Source organism: Pyrgilauda ruficollis, unplaced genomic scaffold, assembly GCF_017590135.1.
Source record: "Pyrgilauda ruficollis isolate IOZ18807 unplaced genomic scaffold, ASM1759013v1 scaffold43, whole genome shotgun sequence".
Classification (NCBI taxonomy): domain Eukaryota; kingdom Metazoa; phylum Chordata; class Aves; order Passeriformes; family Passeridae; genus Pyrgilauda; species Pyrgilauda ruficollis.
The window spans coordinates 3186334-3208919 of record NW_024525823.1 but is presented as its reverse complement, the minus strand read 5'-3'; the positions used below and the strand labels follow the sequence as shown (position 1 = coordinate 3208919).

General features: G+C 43.7%; 1 protein-coding gene across 1 annotated transcript; it reads left to right on the top strand.

Annotated features, from left to right (window-relative positions):
- Positions 1-316: 316 nt before the first annotated feature.
- FAXC (failed axon connections homolog, metaxin like GST domain containing) lies at positions 317-22020 on the top strand. Its single transcript, XM_041478129.1, has 6 exons — positions 317-585; positions 1023-1158; positions 6371-6567; positions 13504-13721; positions 19298-19414; positions 20927-22020. Exons 1-6 carry the CDS (start codon positions 317-319, stop codon positions 21208-21210), a joined length of 1221 nt encoding a protein of 406 aa, XP_041334063.1. The 3' UTR covers positions 21211-22020.
- Positions 22021-22586: the final 566 nt, after the last annotated feature.

Sequence of the window (22586 nt, the reverse complement as noted above, 5' to 3'; positions counted from 1 at the left end):
CGAGCGTGGAACGCGGCCCCGTCGCCCTCAGCTCTGGACAAATTCTGGACAGCGGCTGCCGGGCCCGGGGGATTCCGCAAGGGCAGGGCAGGACACACCCTGCCCGGTCCACCCCATCCCCTCCTTCTCCTCCCCATCCCCTCCCTTCCCAGCGCGGTGGCGCAGCCGCGCAGCGCCGGCCGAGGGAGCCGCCGGAGCCGCCCAGAGCGGCGCGGCCCTTCCCCGCCGCGGGGCCGGGCTGGGCCCGGGGCACCGGGCAGGGCAGGGCAGCGGGCTCGGCGGCTCCGCGGCGGGGGATGCGGGTGCCGGGCGCAGGATGCTGTGGGGGGTGGGCCTGGCGGCGCCGCGCTCCTGCGTGGCGGACCTGAGCCGCAACCGCAGCCTGTCGCTGGGCTGGTGCGCGGGGCCCGAGGAGCCGCCGCCCGCCTTCTATGGGGGCGAGATCGTCGCCTTCCCGCTGTCGGGCGGCGGCGGCACCATGGCGGCGCTGGGCTCCGACTCCTGGTGGAAGAAGACGCTGTACCTGACGGGCGGAGCCCTGCTGGCCGCCGCCGCGTACCTGCTCCACGAGCTGCTGGCCATACGGTGAGGCTGCGGGGGCTGCGGCGCTGCGAGCCCGGGGCGCTCCCGCGGGGCCGAGGCGGCGCTCGGAGCCACTTACACCTGCGGGGTCAGGTTGGCGAGGGCCGCCGGGCTGGGGGTCTCTCCTTCACCGTGCTTTTGCTATTTACCTTTCTTTTTTCCCCCTTCGCCCTTGGCAGCAGCGCAGGAGGCGGCTCCGCGGCGAGCCCTGCGCTCGCCCCCACAGGTGGCCCGGGCTGGGCCCTCTCGCCGCCTCCGACCAAAAAACCGGCAGCAGCCCCTTAGGGGCTGACGAGTGTGCTGCCGGGGCCGCGGTTTCCCCTTTGTCTGTTTAATGTACTGATGTATCATGCACCTGTCTGGTTTGGTTTGGTTTTATTGTTTGTTGGTGGTTTTTTTTTTTTTTTTTTTTTTTTTTGAATTCTGGGTTTTTTTGACAGGAAAGAGGAAGAGCTCGATTCGAAGGATGCTATCATACTGCATCAGTTTTCAAGGCCTAGGAATGGCGTTCCGAGTTTATCCCCGTTCTGCCTGAAAATGGAAACCTACTTGAGGATGGCTGATTTACCCTACCAGGTACATCGTGCAGTTTACCTTTGCCTTGCAGCTCTCTGTAATTGCGTGAAATGGCACACAGGCGTCCTGTCCCTCGTCCCCCCAGTCTGTCTCACCCAGGGAGATGTAAACATACACCTACAGCTAGGTGGGTATGGCAACGTTTTTATGTCTCCAGTTAAATTTAGTGTATAACCTTTAAAGATATGACTTGAATAAGATTATCTGGAACAGCTGTAGACTTAACTGGCAAAGCTAAATCAGTGTTAACATGCTGAAGTGGAAGAGTAGTCTGGAGTTTATATAACACTAAATACCACCCCAAAGCTAAAGCAGACGACCGTTTGATCCTTGAATTTCACCATGCTAAAGACATCACGATTAGACAGCTACAGGTTCTTGTTTTTCTGGAGGCCTTATCTCTAAAGCTGTCTGGGAAGAAGTACTTACCTTTTGATTCACCTCCCATGGCTAATGCTTCCTCCCCAGTGAAGTGAGATAGGATTGCTTTCAGAGGTCATGAATACTGCTCCTTAATTGTGGTTGGGTGCATCCCATGCCATCTTCCTGCAGGGAGTGAAGCCTGAGCTATGAATGAAAGCTGTGAGAAGGGACATTTCAATCTCATGGTCTTGCCTGTTAGCATCGAGGTTGAGTTGGGACACTTCAAGTGTAGCACACATCTTGTGGTGTTGGCAAGCTGTGCAGCACACAGGCTCATTGAGACATGGAATAGTTTTCTTTTTCTGTGTGTGTTAAGCACTGAATGCCTTTAAGATGATAAAATAATGATGATATATGTATAACTAAGATCTTAGGTAGAAGAAATGGCTTTTTCTTTTCCTTTTTTCTTCTCCCTTTGTTTTTTCCTCAGTAATATAATTCTGGCATTTTACTCCATAGCAAGATATTAGGAGAATGTTTTGTATAAGCCAAAGGTTGTACAGCATAAAACCAACTCTATTGCAATTCTTTTTTAACACATTGGCCATTGATATTTATCTTCATAGTGGCTAAGCTCCTTTACATTGAAAGAGAAAGAAAGTCTAATCAGTATGTTTTGCTTAACTCTTTAAAAGCCTGAATTTAATGTTTTCTTACAATTCAGTGGGACTTGAATCAGATACTTGGGAGTACTAAAGAGGAAAACTTTCATCCTGTGGGATGTATTTTCCTCATTTAGGTTTACAGAACTTGCAAGATTCTGAAGCTTGAACATGTCCTTGGAGCAGGAGGACTTTGTGCACATTGCTTTTCTCTCAAAATAATTTGGGTAGAAATTGCACTTTTGAGGGGATGACTCTCGTGGTGTGATCTGTTTTCTTTCTAATGGCAGCTGATGCAGTTCAAATCATGTTTGCTCTGTGGGAGAGTAGCTAAAGAAAGCTGCATTATAAAAGATGGTTGTGATGGGACATGGTCACTTCTAAAAGATAACACAGCATTTGTGTCATTCAGGATGGAGTTGTTTGGAGAGCTCACACTGGTCAGAAATCACACAGCTTTTTGGAGAGAGGAATTTCCAGAGGGTTATCCTCCCCTCTTTAGTTTTTGTCCTGAAGGTCAGCATTACTTTTGGTGTTGCATGTCTCTCACTAGCTGTGAGTCCATGAAACTGACAAGACCATCAAAAGCAAGGTTCCTGCCTTCAGCTCTTCCTCTTGTCCCTTCCTGCACATGCTTTTCTGTGGCAGCTCAGGCTGATCAGAGCTGGCCTAGCTGGAGCCATGACGTTTCAGTTTATTTGGTTTTAACTCAGCTTAGTTCCCCACATGCTCTGTGTGCCATTTTGTAAGAAGAGGGATGGGTCCTGCGGGTGCTGGGAACACCAGGATGGTGCTTTTAGCCGTGATGGTTTACATGGGTTTAGGCTGTTTGTGGGGTTACTGACCCTCTGAAGGGTTTTAGAGGTAAGTTTGGGGGAGCTGGGCTTATGAGCTGAGGACACAGCTCTTTTTTTCTGGAAGAAGCAAATATTGTCTCTGTCCTTGTGTTAGGAGTGTGGTGCTGCATTGGGCTCTGGCAGGTGGAGGAAAGTATGGCTGCTGCAGTGGGATTGAGTGGGAGAGGAGCTGAAAGGGGCACTGTTCTTGGCTGGAGTCTCTTATACTCTTCCTGTAGACTTTTATCTTGTTCCCTCATGACTGTGCTACCCTTAGGATGCTGTAGGTGACCGAGGCACCCAATGGCTCTGCCTGGCAGGCAGCAGGGTGGGTGTGTAGGGGGCTTCATCAGGATCCAGAAGGAAACACCTTGCGTCCCTGCACACTGTCAGGGGCCATGATGGAGAGGTGCTGCAGGTGGCAGCTGGTGCTCATCCCAGGAGACCTGCTGTGGTCATCACCTTGCTGGGCAGGGACTGCTTTGAAGGGAGGGATCTGAAATGGAGTGAAGAGAAGACAGTGAGATGCTCAGACTGCTTTTACACTTTTGATTCCTTGCGTTTATTGTGGTGCATCAATCAGACTGTTGAGTATTGTGCTTTGTGTTATGCAATGTGCTTTAATGGCACATGGGGGTTGGAGTAGAATGACATATTCCTACCTTACTCTCACCTGAATTTCTCCCAAAACATGCACTATTGTCATGTGCTTATGATTTCTTGAATCTGCCTCTCTATGTGTGAGTTTCCATGAAAAATTATTTGGGCAGCCCCACCCCAGCTGGGCTGTCATAATCCCTTGCTGTGTTTTCAAAACATTTGATGCTTTTCTTGGTAAAGCTTGCTTTGAAAGAGCCTTGTCTGTGTGCTCATCACAATCTTTTGGGTATTCCTTGATTTCCTCAAGAATATGAGGAGCTGAGCCTTTATGTAATCTGATAAATAATTAGCACAGCAGGAATGTGCTGTTTTCATGCCAGGTCTGTGGAAATGGCAGCCTCCTTAGGAAAAGACATGAGTGAATGTAAAACCATAAACAGGAGTAATGGAAAATGTGAAATCTAATTTCTTCCACATAGTACTGTAAAATTACCCTAGAAATACCTTGAGCCATTCTTTTTGTAAATTTCTTATGAATGAGGTTCTGTAGAGCTATTGTTGTTGTTGCTCTGCAGGCACTTAATGTACTGTGAATGAAAAGGGATATTCTTTTGGTTTGTTTTTGGTTTTTAATAATACTGTAGCTTTTTCTTGCTTAGCAGCTGGAACAATTCTTAAGTGGAAAATTGATAAATATTTGATAGCAATTAGTATCAGCCATAAGGATGCAGAGGTTTCAAGCCTAAAAATGTCTGAAAACAGTGGATACAAAACCAGTATAACAGATTTCTCAAGAGACTAAGATTTTTCTCAGGTCACTGAAAGATATCTCCTATTTTGTTTGATAAACCATATGTAATGAAACACAAAAATCTTTTTAGGCAATGTATTTATATGTATTAGATATATGTGCTTGAAGAAACGTGCAGCTGAGTAATAATAACTTGCCTTTTTTCTGGGTTGAAAGTGGTATGGACTGCAGTAATTGTGAGATGTAATAAGCACATCTTCAAGTCCAGTAGCTTCTGCAAATCACCAGTGTTTGTGCACAAGAAGAGAAATATCTTAATGGAAGGGCTTAATGAAGATTAAGCCATCAATGCTCAGGATCTTCTAAACATTCTGTGTAGTTCCAGGAAAACCTGGTGCTTCTGTAGTAAAGTCATAATGAAAAATTATGGAAATACGTCAGTCAGTTTCAGTGCTGAAAGACCATTTTTGATGAAGGAAAGGTCTTGGAAAGTGTAAGGACAGGGCAGTGCTGTCCTTTCAGTTTCAGACCTTCAGCGGTTTTAGAGCTTGTGCCGTGGGATTGGCCCCCGTGTCACCCACACGTGCGGGTGGGAGGGATTCAGGTGCTTTATTCACCCAGGCAGGGGTGAGGTGGGTGAGACACGATGTCATCCAGTGTCCCTATCATGCTGCTTGTTTGGGCACAAGCCCTGGAAGAAGCTGCAGCCAGAAGGCATTGCTTCCCAGAAGCGGTACCTGTTCATTTTCATCCGGAAGGGAAGAGCCTTTGGGAATGGCTGCGTGATCCCAGATGTGCATTGCACATCTGCATTTGGAGTGGCAGCCAGGATGCTGGCGCTCTCAGACTAAGCAGGAAGCGTGTTCTGGTGTATGCTCCTTGCTGCCAGAGCACCTTAATCCATCTTAAGTGAATTCAGGAAGGGTAAATACTTGACACCCAAACAGATCAATCCAGAAGTGCAAACCCTAAACCTCCAGCAATTAGGAGCTATGTCCTGAAATTCTTGGGGTGACTGCCAGAGATTGAGTGCAGAGACTTTACTGTTCATATTTCTGTGCTAGGAGTTTTCATTCACTAAATAACAGGATGCGAGGATGGGAATCACAAGAAAGGAAAAAGGTTGTGCCTTGTGTCTCTGCCTTCAGGAGTAAGAGAACTGGAGACAAATGCCTGATTATGTTTTGGCATCCATCACTTCCTCTCATGCCTGTTACATGAGACAGAAATTCTCTAATCTCTGTGTCCACCTTGTCATGGGAAAAACACATTGCTGCTTCTGTGTGAGTGCTATGCTGAGCAGGTATAGCAGTACTCAGCGGTGCAGTAGTGCTGTGCTCTGCTGTGCTGGGCTCTTGGGAGACCCAGCTGTGACAAGTATGTATGTAAATCTCTGAGATTTCTAAGTTTTGAAGTTGCAGAAAGCAGATTTCCCTTCTGCTCAGGAGGGAATGATATGCCTTTCATACGTGCTTGTGATTGTGTGTGTTTTGTCCTTGGAGGTAATGCAGCCATCTGAGTTGGGTAGTGAATTTATTTTTTTAAGGTACTTTTAACATGAAAAGTGCAGATGTGTGAAGGAGCTGAATTTAGTTGTGAGTTCTGTGATTTAAAACTTCTTTAGAATCTTCTTCTGGGAAGAACAATCTTCTGGGAAGTCTGAGCATCTCCAACCCTTAGAATAACCGAGGTATTTAGATAATAAATAAGATAATTTAAATAATATTATATCACATGATATTCAGCATAAAAGCATGGAACACCTTGCAGGGCCTGGAAATAATTCTGTCTGAATTTTCATGTAGGGTAAAGCTGCTCCTCTGACTGAATAGCCATTTCTACTTTAGAGTATTATTTAAAAAAAAAAAAAAGATTTGTGGATTTTTTTATTTGAGAGCACAGAAAATTATTTAAAAATATTTATTCTCATTAAAACAGAATCCGAAGGGCTTTTTTTGTCTGTATATTTGTTTGTTTACTTGATTTTGTTTTTTCCTTAGAACTATTTTGATGGAAAACTTTCCCCTCAAGGGAAAATGCCTTGGATTGAATACAATCACAAGAAAGTATCTGGCACCGAGTTCATAATTGACTTTTTGGAAGAGAAACTTGGAGTGAATTTAAATAAACACCTTGGTCCACATGAAAGAGCTGTCTCCAGAGCTGTGACCAAAATGGTGGAGGAGCACCTGTACTGGTAAGTTTTCATGGCAAAGCTGGCTGTGTTCCTGTGCTGTCAGATGTGTCCCTGAGCTTGGGCTTCGACACAAATGCTTCTTTTCTCCTGCAGAAATCTTGGGTACTTAATTATTAACTTCACAGCTCTCTTTATCCTAGGAAACTGCTTCTTCTGGTGGTATGAGCCAGGGACAATTCCCTTGAAAAGTTGTGCTGTGTAAGCAAGGTAAAGTCAGGCCCTTTGACTGCAGCTTTGTAGAAGGAAGCAGCAGTGGGATGCTCCTCTGTTCAATGTGACTTCTGTGTAGGAGCAGCCTTGTTAATAAAGACCAAAAGATCAAGGTGGCTGAATGTATTTGTTGTTTGGGAGGTGGAGAGGAATGAATCCAGTGTTTGTGGTGAATCCAGATTATTGTTTTCTTACTTTTACTGATTTTAATTATGTGTGAGTGATTGCAGTATGGATCATTGCCTTTCCTGTAACACAGGATTCTCCTGTTGATATGGATTGTTGACAATACTGCCCATTGATAATGTCCAGCATTAGTCACAGTATCCTGAGAAGCTGAAGTATGTATATGAATGCAAAGTAGAAATAGAACCTTTCTGGGACTTCATGCATTTTACTGACGCCTTTCAAAATAATACCTGTTCTGTGCTTTACATTTCTGTCCTTCTTAAGTGCCCTTTCCAGTTTGGGAATAGAGGCATCAGGTGGACATGCACCTTGGGTACTGCATTTGCTGCCGTAGCAGGCACAAGGCTTTCTCCCAGTAGTTTACTTTCTGGTATGCATTTAAGTCATTGCTACACTAAGTTTTGCATTTATGTTGCATGTTTTTTCTTCAAAACAGTGTGTGATTTTTAAACTGAATGCATTTACCTGCTTTTTCTTTCACCTTTTGATCGAAGATCAGCAGCAATATATGTACATACAGTTCTTCAAATAATTTTTATTGTCTCCTGAGAGAACAATTTTAGCACTCAGTAATCAGCATATTGAAGTGATTTGGTTTAGAAATTAAATCTTTGCCTTCCAAGAAGTGTGGCCTTCACCAGTTATACCCATCTGCAGTGTCATAGCCTCCCAAACATGATACAGGCAGCCTGTAAATTAACTTTTTTTTGGTTCATTTTTCCACTCTCAGTTGATACAGCTGCAAAAGGGAGGATGAAGCCTTTTAGTCCCCTAATGCTTCATCTCTTTGCCTTGGTGTCAGTTGTTTTGTGGTTCATAGATTTAACTGTATTAAATATATCACTACTGATGGCAGTCTTATTCTGCTGTTGTGTTTCAGTTACACAGTGCTTTCCTCTGTGAAGCTGTTGTCCGTCCATCCAGCTCCTCTGGAGCTGGCTGGGCAGTGCTGGACATGACATGGGCAAATGTGGAAGACAGGTATTGCGAATTCAGGCACTGGTCCAGAGAGGGCGCACCTGTTTTAACAGGTGGACAAAGTTACATCATGAACAGAGATGTGCATGCCTGGCTGTGTATCCCTGTTTCCTTTTCTGTGTAGTCACACACAGCTGAGTTCCTCCAAGGCATGTATTTTTGCTGCAGTGCAGTAAAAAGTCCCAACTGTAAGCCTTACTGTATGTCCCTCTGGCTGTACCAGAGGCTTGATATGTTGGTGAGGTTATACCTTGCCGATTCCTTGTAGTAGGCAAAGCCTGAACCAAGAGGTGTTGCAGTTGTACTGCTGTAATTCCTGGAGAAGAACTTTGACCATCCTGTACTTACACCAAAGTGAAATCAGGCTTTCCCTGTGTAGGAGCATATTTCTCCTTGACAGCATTGAATCTGTGGTTGTAGGATCCCTTCACATCTGTCCCTGAACATTCCCACTAGAAGCTTAGGGTTTATTCTTGGTGTCCTTGTGTCCCATGGTGAGGAATTTGAAACAGTGATTGCCTTTTTGCAGAATAAGGTATATAAAACCAAGCCTCCAAAGCAGTGATACATAATGTGATTCCTACTGTTTTGTGCCAGCAGCATGCAAAGTAGTTTCATCATAAATTAGTAATACTGTAGTACATTTATCAGACAAAGAAGAAAAGTGCACCCTGTGGTGTGCTGTCTCTGGGTGGAGCTAATCCTGGTGAATGCTCAGCATTTCCTCCAGAAATGTTTAGTTTTGCCTAGGCAGTGGCTCATCTTCTGCAGTTAGTGCCTCTTACATGTGGAAGCGACTGCTGTGGCTGGAGCTGGGAGCGGTGCGGGGCTGTTGAGAGCCTCATCTTCTGGACACCTCTATGCCCCAGGCTGTGGTACCCGGCAGGGCTCAGGCAGGAAGACAGCAAGTGAGCGTGCCTGTTTCCATGCTGGGCTTACACTGTATCTCTGAGATGCACAAGACTGATTTGGAGCTGGTGCTGGAGCTGCAGTCCCTGGAGAAGGCAGTAAGCCATTAGGCTTTTGCTATGTTTAGTTGGTGAAAGAAAAGAGTCCTCTAAGCTGAATGGGTGTTGAGGTGAGCCAGCAGTGAAGAGATGGAAATGAAATAATTTTGTGACTCTCACCCCAGGGCCTGGATCAAAAGCAGACCTCTGTCATCTGCCGTAGGCCAGCTCTGAGTTACCTCCACTGCCTGCAGTGAGCCGTGGGCCCCCAGAAACCAGTGGGACACCCACAGCCACCTTTGGGGAATGTGTTGAGTTTTTGGTGTAACTGCAGCACATTTGTGGGATCAGACCTCTGAGTAAGAGAGGTCTGATTCTCACTTCCTTCTGGAGCTGGTGTGCTGGGCTCCACAATACTGCTGGGATTCCGGCCAGGCACCTCCTGGGTGCCTGTAGGGCTAGCAGTTGCTGTGAGATGCTTTCTGTCACTTCGATCTCAGGAGACAGATCTTAGGTTGGTGACACTAATGTGCTTAGTGAGAACATAAAGCCTTGAATATTCGGCTTAAGCAGACTAACCCATTAGATTGGTTGAGCTGTATTGTCAAACACAGCTGTAGTGATTTATAAATGTGTGTGTATATATGTGATTTATAAATGTGTTTGTATATATATATATACACTTCCAAATATATTTGACTTGTTTCTTGCTTTGTCTTTCAAGAAGCAAGCATCATACATGATGAATGCTTGAAGTACAGGAGGAGCATAGTATGAGAATATGGATGAATCTGACTTTGGTCAGTATTCAGACTTGCCAAATATTTTTATAATGTAAATATGTTTAAATACATCAAGCCAATTTTAAGAATAGCATCTCTCCTACTGCTAACAGTGATGAGGCTTGAATGCTGCTGGTGGCTTAAAAGCCAGTTGCTCTGAGAAGTTGCACAGCAGGTGGGTTTCTACAGCTGATTGTGGAATGAATTTGTTAAAATCCTTTTGTATATCAAGAAATTCTGGTCTGCGCAGGTTCAGATAGGAAAAATAACCCCCTGTTCACATCCTTGTGAATGCTTTCCCCTTGCCTTGAAGTTCAGACAGTTTTGGGATAATCAGGCAAGCTACTGTTGATGAGTCACTTTCTTCATCTCCTTGCCTGATTTATGTATCGAGGCCAAAGCTGCTCTTACATTTAGGCTTCGGATTTACTTCACCCCCACAGCATTGCTCTTTAATGCGTTATTGTTTTATTTATACTCTTAAGATTTGTACAGATGTGCTGGCACAAATGGGAATGGTAATGTTTCCCAAAATGCTCTATTCAAGCCAATATTTAAAATAATTATGTCATCCCCTAAATACTTACTCTAGTGTAAAATGTATAGTTATGCTGTACTGAAGTAGATTATGTAGGCTCCCCAATTTCTGGCTTTTCCTAACCTTTTGTAATATGATAATACTCCACTAATGTAGTCTGAATATGTGATGGGTGGAATTAAATGCTGAGAAGCATATTTTGGCAGAAAACATAGATTAATGAACCCTTGAATAGAATTCTTTTAACAAAGTGCTTGTAAAGCCAATTTTAAAACTGTTTTTAACTCTCCCTGAATCAGAGCCTACTTTTTTCCTTATTTTGTCTACTCAGAACTGTAACATTTTGGAAGTAAACTCTGTGATTGTCTATTTAGCTGCCTTCCTTGCCCATGTAAATTTGAGATTTGGGACATGTAACAATTCTGCTCATTCAAAGGGACAAGCAAATGTCTTAAGATATGTGCTTGACAGTTCAGCCTAAGCTGGATTACCTAAATCCTGTGTAGTTCTCTGTTGCTGTCCTAGTCATTAAACACCTGGTCTGATTTCTGCCTCTTCCAGACCCAAAGACCGTCTCTCCAAGGGCAAGCAAGTGAGCTCTGGGGGAAATGTATTTTTTGCATTAAAGTATGGGTCAATTAGCTTTGTGGGAAACGTTGTTCATTGTGTTTTATGAAACAAACAATTTTGGACATGGTCCATCCTGGGGAAGGAGAGTCTTTGCAGCAAGACAGAGCAGTGCTTTCAGAGAGCAAGTTCTTCTTAGCTTATTCAAATAATAAATACTAACTTAGAGATTAGGAGAAGAACTCATTCAGAGCGGCGCTATGCAGAAGGACTTGGGGGCTCTGGTGGATGAAAGAACGACATGAGCCAACAGTGTGAGACGGCATCCTGAGCTGCATCAAGAGAGGTCAAGGGAGGTGATTCTCCCCTTCTGCTCTGTGTTTGTGAGACCCCACCTGTTTCCAGCTTGGTAGTCCCCAGCATAAGAAAGATCTGGACTTGTTAGAGCAGGTCCAGAGGAAGCCACAAAGATGATCAGAGGACTGGAGCCCTCTCCTGTGAAGACAGGCCGGGAAAGCTGGGGTTGTTTGGCGTGGGGAGCAGAAGGCTCCAGGGAGATCTTGTTGTGGCCTTCCAAGACTTAAATGGGGCTTATAAGAGAGAGGGAGAGTGACTTTTTACGTGGGTAGATAGTGATAGGACAAGGGAGAACAGTTTTAAACCAAAAGAGGAGAGATGTAAATTAGATGTTAGAAAGAAATTCTTTACTTGAAGGGTGGTGAGGCATAGGTTGCCCAGAAAAGTGTGGATGCCCTATCCCTGGAAGTGCTCAGGGCCAGGCTGGATGGGACCCTGAGCAACCTAATCTCATGGGTAATATCCCTGCCCAAGGAGTAGGCATCCCTGCAGTGGACATCTAGTTGGAAGTAGATGATTTTTAAGGTCACTTCCAACCCAAGTCATAGTATTGTAACTGTTTCCTAGTGTTCACATCAAGAGTTTTTCCTAATCAGAGCTGTACCTGTTGAAGAGATGTTATCCTTTTCCAGGGCAGTAAAACATGACTAGTGCAACATTCTGCTCTATGGGCTGCCCTTATGCCTTCAGGCCAGCCTTCTTTCCAGTTGTCTTAAGTCCTGCTTTACTGTCGTTCCTGGAACAGGGCAGCCTCACACCACATCTTTCAGACAAAGTCAATGCTTTAGGAGTTTCAGGAGCTCTTTACTACTGCGTTTGTTGGCTTCACATTCCTCCTGTATTGCTGGTGCCTCTGCTAAATCTGTCTCTGATTCAAACTTTGCATTGCTGAAACCTGCTAATGACTTGAGTTCATCCATCAAATTTGAAAAACCAGGACTGTGCAGAACACCCCATTCTAAAAGTGGTGTGGAAGCATGTGAAATGTCAGCAGGATGCTTTTGTTACAATTACACAGTTCCAGAGGTTGTGGAGTAACCTGTTGAGGGTCAAAGCCATCAGTAGCAGAGCAGGGGCATTTTTGTTCTTTCCTGTTTATACATTTGCAGCGAAGCCTGTTCACACCTCACTGTTAGTGGCTTCAGTGAAACCAGTTAGAGCAGAAGGCATTGAACTGCAATGTGAGTTTGATAAAATGTACGTTATCAAAAGAAGTCACAGGAGTTCTCCAGGAAATACTGATTTTTATTTTTTTTTTTTTACTTTCCCTTCTTGAATTAGGTGAATCATATCAGCACTAAGGAAATTATGTGGAGTTGGAAATATGTACAGTGATAAAACTGAAGTCATATTCCAAACTAAAATAATGAAGCCTTGGAATGGCTTGGATTGGAATATGTGTATCAATTCCCAGTGTTTCTGAGACCCCGCAGGCTTTCTGTGTTTATCTTGTCTACTTTGAGATGCCTTTAGCTGTTTTTCCAACAACCCTTGAACTTCGTGACAGAAGTTCATCTATATGGTCTTTTTGGTTTATTTGTAATTTCTAAAGATGCTGGATATTAAAAGAGTTAATGTTTCCTTTTTCATAGGTTTCTGGAGCAGCAAATCAAGACATGTTTGCCTGTAATATTAATAAATAACAAAAACTCATGTGGGTAACAACAATTTAAGCTGATGAGACAAATTACATAAAAAGACTTTTTAAAAGATATTATTTGTCATTCAGTAAAGCATGGAATGCAACAGAGTCCTTTAGAAATGTCTCTCTCATAAAATCAGCATTTTGAATAGAGGAAACTGTACAGGAGAAAACTAACTCAATAACCACCACCTCTTAATTTTTTATATTTTATTTTTAAAAGATCATGTTATTCTTAGTTTCTGAAGAGAAACCTTCTGAAAAATTACTGCTTCAGTATTTATGTTGGAGCAAAGTTACTGCTTGCCTAAGCATCAGCAGTATAGAAAGGAGAAAGGTTGGTGGGAAAGATGGATTTTTTGGGGGACTGTTTTGTTGTTGTTTTGCCCAGGTCTGTGCAGTGTGTCGTCTTTAGCTAATAAATGCATTTTGTTGCAAGAGTTTATCAGAATTCTGCAGCTTTTACTATATAATCCAATATGAATCTTGTTTTCTCCTGAAGTGAGTCATGATTTAATGAGAGAATAAGCACTGGGCAGTCTGCCTAAATACTGTAAAGTGATTTGCTCTGCTGGCACTCCGAGTTGCCTCAGAGTCTGCTGTTTATGGAAGCTACCTCTCCGTCAGGGCAGTGAGCACCTGCCTGACCTCTCTGCGAGCCTCTGCTGGGTGGTGTTGGGCTCTCTGGGGTTTACGCTGCTGTAACTTGTTTCTGCATCCTTCCAGGACTTTAGCTTACTGCCAGTGGGTGGAAAATCTTCATGAGACGCAAAAGATGGTTTCGCTTTTTGGCCCCTTCAGCGACTTGCTGAAGTGGATCTTCTGCCATCTGACCAAAGGAATCGTGAAGCGGGAAATGTATGGCCATGGCATCGGGCGCTTCTCGGAGGAGGAGATGTACACGCTGATGGAGAAGGACATGCGGACTCTGGCAGGCCTCCTGGGTAAGGTACAGCGAGTTATGGTGCTCTGTTCACAGTCCTCTCTCCACAGGGTGGAAATGACCTCCAGTGCTTCCTGACAGCTTGATCACACACAAATAATCTCATTTTGGCAGAAGATGGAGGCTGTCATTTAGTGCTTTCCTTGCTCTGGCAGAGACACTGTTTTCTTTTCCCACTGTTTGCTGCCAAATTGTGTGTCTAGAGGCATAAGAGGCTTCCTTCTCTGAGCACAGAGTATGTGTATGTAGAGCAGCAGAACATGGCCTGCTGTTTTGGAAGAGCAAATGGATTAGGCGATATGGATTTAGGAAAATGCAGAGTTTAGTTCGGCAAATAAAGCCTCTTTATACCTTTTTGGGGGCCTGGGGGGGTGTCTGTGTCATTTTTTATTTCCTGGTTGTATTTCCTTTCCTGTTTTTTATTTGTGGCTGTTTGACAGATTGCTATGAGGTTGTCATTTGAAAACCCTTTGCAGGTGTTATTTTGATGAGCTGAACTTTGTTGTGTTTGGTTGGTGTCAGCAGCTTTATTCAAAGCTCCCGGTAGGAGATGGTTCTGTGCTGTCAAAATACATGTGTTCAAGATTCTTGTTTATCTTGGGTGGATCCCATACAGTTAGTCTTAAGGTTGACTTCGCTTCGCTAGAATTACATGAACCTCATTTCTGTTGTGTGGCTGAGCTTGAAATATGCACTGGAACTGTTTTGCACTGTACTTCTTGCCTTTTGCTCCACTGAGAGCTAAGCATACTGTGCATCTGTGTAAGACTTGGATTTTGAGGAATTGCTGTGGTGCAGGTCGTCACTTTCCTTGAGCTTCTGTCTCTCTCATGTGAGAAACCAAGAGAGATGGTACCTGTGTGTTGTTCCCTGTTACAATTGCTTTAAAGAGGTGGCTGAGTGGAGGACAGGAGGATGCCTCCCTGCCCTGTGCTCCAGGGGGACACACTGCACATGCTCTAAAGAGACAGGTGTGGAGTGGATGAAAGGAACAAGCTGGGGAACCCAACAGAAGGCAGAAACTGAGTGCTTGCTGAGAAGGGGAAGGAAAAAACATGCTTCTGAACTTCCAGGATGTTTTGGAAAGGAAGGTATTTGCAGTGGACCCAGCTGCAGAGTTTTCTGTAACTTTGTTTTCTGAAACAAACCTGTTGAGTTGCTGGATTGGAAATAAGGTGGAAAAAAGACCATGAGATGCATGGACACAATGGGCAAGGGGAAGATTCGTTGACAGCTCCTCTTTTGACAGCACTTCCTTATGCTGCATTTTGTTTGTTAACAGAAGCAATTATCTATTCTAGTGCCTCTTCAGAGAAAATCTGTTGTTTGGAGATTAGGAGGTCCCTTGTCTTTGAGAGGGAGAAAGGGAGGGAGCAATTAATTTTGGAAGAGGACATCTGGTCATACCTGCTGCAGAGCTGTGGCCAGCTCCAGGTGCTTTCCTCTGTGGGACCACCGATGCTGTAGTTTTGAGATTGGCATTGCATGGCTCCATGTTCATCACAAGGAGGAGTGGGATCAGGACAGGAGCTGGAGTGAGTTCAGTAGCTCAGTATATCAGTACATATATGATTTAGTAGCTCAGCAAAGTCCCCTGGTTCTGGCTAGACAACTCTGTCAGGCTGAAAGGAGTGACAGTGGATATGTCTGTGCTAAAGTCATCCCTGTCTACCAAGAGCAGACAGAACCTTGAAGAGAAAACTAAAATGTGTGCCTGAGTACCTGTAAAAGTATCTTGATTTGCTTATTTCTCTGGAGTGTATACTGACACTCAGATTTGTAAGATTTCAAGTTCAAAGGGATCATTTAATCCTCTAGACAGATCTCTGTGGACTGGCCTGCTTGACTGCTGTCTTGAGGCCTGTGCCTTTTTGCTGGCTTGGGGATGGCTTTCTAAAAGCCATCCAGTTTTAATTATGAGATTTCAGCAGGTGGAGGTGCCACCATATTTTGCTGACAGATGTTAGTCACTCTCTAAATCTGTTCAAATTTGGACTTGTTTCAAATGAGAGTTTGACTCTAGCCTACAGACAAATGCTCTTCCTACTTCTTTCTCCCTTCCTGGGTGGCTTGGGTCATCTGCGTGTGAATGTGAATGCTATAATCAGTCTCTGGCTTTTATGGAAAATGTACTGAAAATCCTCAAGCACTTCTTCACTATATCAAAATTTTAATTGTATTATACATATGTTACCAGCAGAGTTTTTCTTCTTAATTCCAGATTGTTGTTGAGAATGTGTCTGTGTACTTCAAAAAGCCTTGATGGCGGTTTGCTGTATTCCTGTTATTTTATTATATTACCAGCTGAATGTTGTACATTTTTTCATCTTCCCCTCTGAAATGGATGTCAGATTAGTCAGTGTGCAGTTACATGAATCATTTTATTTTCCCTTTTGATTATTGATGAGTTTGTCTACTTTTCTGTAATTGCCTTAATTTTCATTAACATCACTGTGCTCATGTTTTCTCCAGCCATCTGTTTATGGTAGGGTCTAGTAACTGTGGCCTTGAGGTGGTATCCTGGAATGGGGACAGGAGGTGGGATGAAGACTTCCGGCCTGACTAGAGACTTCCCTGTTTCAAAGAGGGAAGGCAGTCAGTCAGCTTACTGCCTGCACGGTCTTTGTGAGATTCCCCTCCATATATATGTATCCAAGTGTTTTTCCAGAAGAGAAAGTAGTTGAGATTTTGTTATCTTAAGAGCTTAAAAACGATGCCTATGGTGCAGAATAGCTGTACATACCAAACTTTAGCTGTCAGCCATCAGGAATATCAGATTAATAGTCCCCTTTTTTTAACAAGGACCATTCACATGGGAACAAAAATAACTTTTAATTCTAAGGGCTGCTTCCAGAGAATGATAACTTTGCAGCTGTCAGTTCTTATAACATTAATTTTGACATTTTCAATCACATCTTTGGTGCATTTTTATTTTCTTTATTTTTATTTCTAAGAATAATTTTTCTATCTCCCTTATACCCATTTCCCTGACAGACTCCTCCAGATCTTATAAACATGGAAATTGGAACTAATCCTACTGTGATGGATCAGCCTGTCCTGTTGGTATCACCTTTCTCTCTGTCCCGCAGTCTTTAAACCACAAATGTAATTTCTTTGTATTGTAGCAGTTTCCTACTGCCTGGTAATAGTGTAAGAAAGTGTGGGGAATGAGCACATGAATTAGCAATATATAAAAATACACATTTTGGTAATTGTTTAGAAGAGGCAAGTGAGTGACCATAAATCTGTTGGTGCCCTCTCAGATCTCTGCCTCTCAGGCTCTTTGGTAGATGAGGATTTTGAGCAGGAAGTTGCAGGCCAGCAGCTTCCCAAAGTGGATTTTGAAAAGCATTTGATGCTTTGGGAAGAGTAGGGGTGCTCAGAGCTGCAAACTCAGAGGTCAGACTAACCTGGATCTGAGCCTCTAAAGTTAGTTAAGTGCCCTGAGCAGTCTGCAAGTGCTGTACCTGCCTCTGTGGAAGGGTCTGTGTCCTACAGACCTGCTTCTTGCTGGGGTTTCTTGACCCACTGTTGAAGTAGCTGCTTTTGAATCCTCTGGTGCATGAATTTATAAACAGTGGAGTTGGGTACTCTCAGATTCCTGGGAATTCAGTACAAAGGTGAACCAAGTCCAGTGTGACCAGGTGATTTCATTTCTTTTGGATTAGCCAGGGGATGCAGAGAGGTGTTTGAGATGATCAGTGCTGTGGCAGCCTGGATGTGACAGACACTGTGTAATCTTGCCAAAAAACAGACACAGAGATATCTGGTCTATCAGAAAATCTTCTGGACTAAAGTTGCACTGGAAATTTTGAGAACAGATTGGGAATGGTGGAAGAAAATGTGCACAGGTGCCATATTTTGTGGAGCAGCATGACTGAAAACCAGATTTGGAGTTTTATGATGCCACAGTTTTATTTTTTCCTCTTGCTCTTTGTTTCCATGCACCTGAAGGTGTGGGGTGTTGTGCCTGGGGAACCAGAGGGTGGGATGGTTTAGCCCTCACTCAGAGCCTGCTTTAGTTGCAGCAAGGTGGAAATGACAGTATTTCTTCCCAGCACAACATCACTATGGATTGAATCTCAAGACCCAGTTGTATGGTGCTAAATTCCTGGTGCTGGCATATAACTGTGGTTTAGGGACCAATTTTTGAGCTGTGTTTGAGATTGATGAGTGCTTAGGTGTCAGATAAATACCGAAAAGATGCAACATTTACAGAGTTTTCAAACAATAAATTGATGGAACTGTGGAAGAAGCTGGGGAGAGTTAACTACATGTTCAAATGACATCTGACAGGCCATAGAAGGTTATTGTTACTGGGTATTTCTGAGCACTGTTTTGCTGTGCTCTTGTGCAGGGGATTGGCAGCATTCCTTGTACTGTGCACTGGAATTTGATGCATTTTACACTGGACAGTTCCTCTGGATTTGCTCAGTAAACCGAACATTGAATAACCTGCTGAATTACAGGCGGCTCGGAAGAATGTCCTGGGGAGATGGGATAACTGGATTTTGAGAATTCAATTAGGTGCTGCATTTCACAGAGTTAATGGCGCTTTGGGCCGAGGCAGGAGCAGTGCAACCAGCTAACCTGACCTCTGCAATACTTCATGTTTTACTGTGTGATCTGTGCCTTGCCTTTGTTCCAAGTCTTCTGCCTGTGACGGGAAAACAAGTCTACAGTGTATGTTTTGTTGCAAACAGTGGCTTTGAAACATGTATTTTCTTCCCTTAGTTAGTTACCCGTCTGTTTGTGCTGTGGTGGCTATTTAGGACCATCATGATATAGGGGTGCCCAGAGAGGTAAAGCAGAGCTGCTGTGAGGAGCAGACATGTCCCTGCACTGCACCAGGCCAGTCCCAAAGGGCTGCTGTTTCACTCAGTGCCTGACATGCCTCTGATTGGTACTTGTCAGGGCTCAGTGGGAATGAGGGCACTGCAGCCATGGTGTGTGAGAGGACCTATCCACTCCTGCCTACGGCTCTGTCCTCTTCCTGGAGATGCAGGTTATTTCTGAGCAGTTGCTGCAGGTCTGACTGGTGCATCCATTTCATCCTGAACAAAGAGGGAGAGAGGAAAGTTTGGGTGTGACTTTTCTTTTTCCAGCTGATCAGCTGAGTAAATTGAACCTGGATCTCTTTGCGTGGGAGGTAAAGGGTGACCAGCTTCTTTCAGCAAGTTCATGATTTTGAATTGTGGTTGAGTGGTTTTGGGTTTTCACGAAAGGCACAAGTGGTGTTTTCAGGCAGCTTGTAGCTGCAGAGCAGATTTTAAATGCAGCAGAACAGTACAGTGTGTGAGTGCTGCCAGCTGTGAGGAGCAGAGGAGGTTCCTTGGCCAGTGGTGGCTCTGTAGTTGACCTGGTTGTAGAAGTCTTGAGCACAGGGGCAGCTGCAGTAATAGATTTCACCTGCTGAACCCTAGAAACAGCTTTGGAATCCCTGTCTTTGAACAAGTCAACCTTTTCATTGAAATTATTTCCGTAAATTAAATATGTTAAAGGTGGAACTGTGATTTTTTTTTTTCATTTGGGGAAAAGTGACATCCAGTCAAGAAATATTTGCTGTTGTATTTACAGGTGACAAGAAGTACATTATGGGATCAACTGTTTCCACTGTTGATGCCACTGTCTTTGGACATCTGGCACAGGCAATGTGGACATTGCCAGGGACTCGACCAGAGAGACTAATCAAAGGTAAGAAAGCTTAAGTGATCTCTGATTAAAAGCTCTTGGTGGCATTTTTCACATTTAAACTTGGAGTACCTTGCAGTACTTCAGCAGACTGTTCTTGCCTTTGATGTAGTGTTTGTATCCTGTAATGTTATCTTCTTCTAAAATTCTTTCTTTTCTCTTTAATGTTCTACACAGTAATTGTTTTTATTTCTGTACTTGATCTTTTCCCTGTTTAACATGGCAAAGCCTTAAAGCTTCTAAGGAGTGAATGCTGGGTAATGTATGAGAAAACAGAAGAACAGCCATTTGCCAAATTCTGCTGAGCTGAATACTTTCCTTGACAGTAGAACTGCAAGTACTATTGTCTCACTGAAATTACAGCCTTTGCTGTTCCTGAAGATGCCAGGCAAGGAAGAAATCCAGCTTGGCTTTGGTGTCACTTTGCTTTTGCATCAGTTGGAAGCCAACATACCCTGATTCCGCACAGAGGGTTGTTCTTTGGTTTGATTCTTTTTTGTGGGGTAAAGTATCTTTGCATCCATTTCATAGTAAAACCACACAGCATGAAAAATGGAAAGAGCTAAGTAGGAAAAGGATGTAAAATAGTGTAAAAGGAGTGAATCTGACCTGTAAACCCACTGTGTGCAAGACAGCTCTGCTAAACCTGCGGTGAAGAGGCATAGGCTTACTCTTTTCCTCAGATAATGAGCACTTGAGGATATAAATATTGGCTATGCAGTTCTTCCCCTTTATGTCTGGGGCGTCACAGGTGAAATTCTGAAGGGCTCATGGCATTCTAGAAGGATTAATAGGTTTGTTGAATTAGTTCATCTCTATTGAAAATAAATAGAAGATAATAAATTGAAATACCCAAGCAGTGTGGTTGATTCTCTGTACCTATCAATCTACTTACGCTCTCACAAGTACAGGTTTTACCTGCTCCTCCCCTTTAACACACTGATACTGCTTTCTTCTTTGAGTTTTTAAAAATTATTTATTCTGTAAGCATACATGTATTTATAAACAAGGCATAAGATACTAAGGCTGGGAGCAGTAGGACTGAGCCAGTGGCCATATTAAATGTGAATTTATGCTGCAGACAACGCTGCCATCTGGTGGTGAAAACCCCACATTCACTGTATTTAATAGGCATAATGTATCTATAAGATCAAATTCTGTCTTTAGCAACTGGTGTTTGCAGTTAAGCAAAAAGTTCTACTACAAAACCCTTACAGTATTAGTGTCTTGTCTTGATTTCTTTTTGTAGAGGTTGAATTTGGGATACTTACTTTGCTCTTTGTGTGACCATGCATTTGTGTTTATTCCTGTGTAACCCTTCTTGTTATATGTGGTTACACTAAAATTAAAAACAGCTGCTAAGAGGATTGATGGCATCTTGGAATTTTGAAACTTCTTTGGAAAGGCCCTACACAGTTTGTTTCCAAACACAACTACTGTGTTTTTGCATCCTCAGGTGAGTTAGAGCATTATTGGCTGGATATATTTACTGAAGTCTGTTGTGTTGTGTTGCAGGTGAACTGATTAACCTTGCAATGTATTGTGAAAGAATAAGGAGGAAATTTTGGCCAGAATGGCACCATGATGATGACAACACCCTGTATGAATCTGAGGAAAGCAGTGAAGCAAGCAAGACTTACTCCCCTTTGCAGGACTTCAGTTTTTATTCAAGGACAGAAACATTTGATGAGGAAGGGAACAGTATTTCCCAAACCCCCGACACAGATTACACTGGACATTCCCTCTTTGACTCGGATGTGGACATGGATGAGTACAGAGATCATGAGCAATGCAAGTGATATGTACAAGTGTCTCCCATTTTGCAGATAAGCTGTTTCTTGGGATCACTCTGATATGTTTTCTCCTTCAGGTCAGGAAGAGGTTTATACCACTTTGGAAGTGACCATTGTGCTTGATTCAGCTGTCACATACTGCTTGGACTATTTCAAATGTATTTCGTTTTGTGTAATTGTTCAGGTGGATCAAGGTAAACACATTTAAAACACACATGGGCAAACCGGAGATCTAGAGGGCAGCAGGACCTTTCAACCTGTTTTTGTTCACATTCAAAACCAGATCCCCCACTGAAGTGGGACGAACTTCTGGGAAGTGGAGCATTTGTCACAACTGGTTTGTGTTGTTATCTTATCTTTACAGTAATGGGTTGAGGACAAAAATGGAAGAGGTATGACTGGCACAGCTTTATTCCATGGAAGAAAATGGTAGATGCTGTAATGAAAAGGCCCTGATGGTGTTGGTTGCACTCCCATGTCAGTATAAGCCAGTGATGTGTTGAGGTGCATCAGATGCATGCAGTGCCCTGGCCTGTATCAGCAGTACTGGGGCCAGCAGGACCAGGGCAGTGATTGGCCCCTGTCTCAGCACTGGTGACACTGCACCCCAAGTCCTGTGTTCTGTTCTGGGCCCTTCACTACAAGAAAGTCATTGAGGGGCTGGAGCACGTCCAGAGAAGGACAGTGAAGTTGGTGAAGGGAACTGGAACACAAGTCTTGTGAGGAGAAACTGAGGGAGTGGGGGTGTTTAGCCTGGAGAAAAGGAGTCTTAGGAGAGACCTTATTGCTCTCTACAACTGCCTGAAAGCAGGTTGTAGGAAGGTGGGGGTTGGTCTCTTCTCCCAGGTAACAAGCTCTAGGATAAGAGAAATGGCCTCAAGGTGTGCCAGGGGACGTTTGGATTGGCTATTGGGAAAAACTTCACTGAAAGGGTTGTCAAACATTGGAACAGGCTGCCCAGTCACCACCCCTGGAGGTATTTAAAAGCCACGTAGATGTGGCACTTCAGGGACATTATTTGGTGGTGGACTTGGTAGTGCTAGGTTAACACTTGGACTTGATGATCTCAAAGGTCTTTTCCAACCTAAAAAGATTCTGTGATTTGGCAAAGTTTCAGGGGAATTTTATTTGATAGCTACCCATACTTTGGGTGCATATATTACAGGGTCTGCAGGAAAGAACTGCACCCAGTTCTTTTGGAGACAGTCAGGGAACGATGGAGGAAAACATAATCCTGCAGAAAGGAGCTGATTAGTGTTTCTTGTTCTTTGCAGAAGGTAGAAATCACTACTCTAGAAAACTTCATGCAGGAGGGAGATGTCAGTGTTAACTCATCTGGAATGCGTGTTGGTCAAATTTCTTCTGTGTTTTTGAATTATTAT

What these genes read in the sequence shown, in the direction of transcription:
- FAXC (XM_041478129.1), top strand. Translation starts at nt 317, where the DNA reads ATGCTGTGGGGGGTGGGCCTGGCGGCGCCGCGCTCCTGCGTGGCGGAC. An exon ending in TGGCTGATTTACCCTACCAG is followed by an intron (nt 1,159 to 6,370) that starts GTACATCGTGCA and finishes TTTTTTCCTTAG; the next exon opens with AACTATTTTGATGGAAAACT. An exon ending in GACTCTGGCAGGCCTCCTGG is followed by an intron (nt 13,722 to 19,297) that starts GTAAGGTACAGC and finishes TTGTATTTACAG; the next exon opens with GTGACAAGAAGTACATTATG.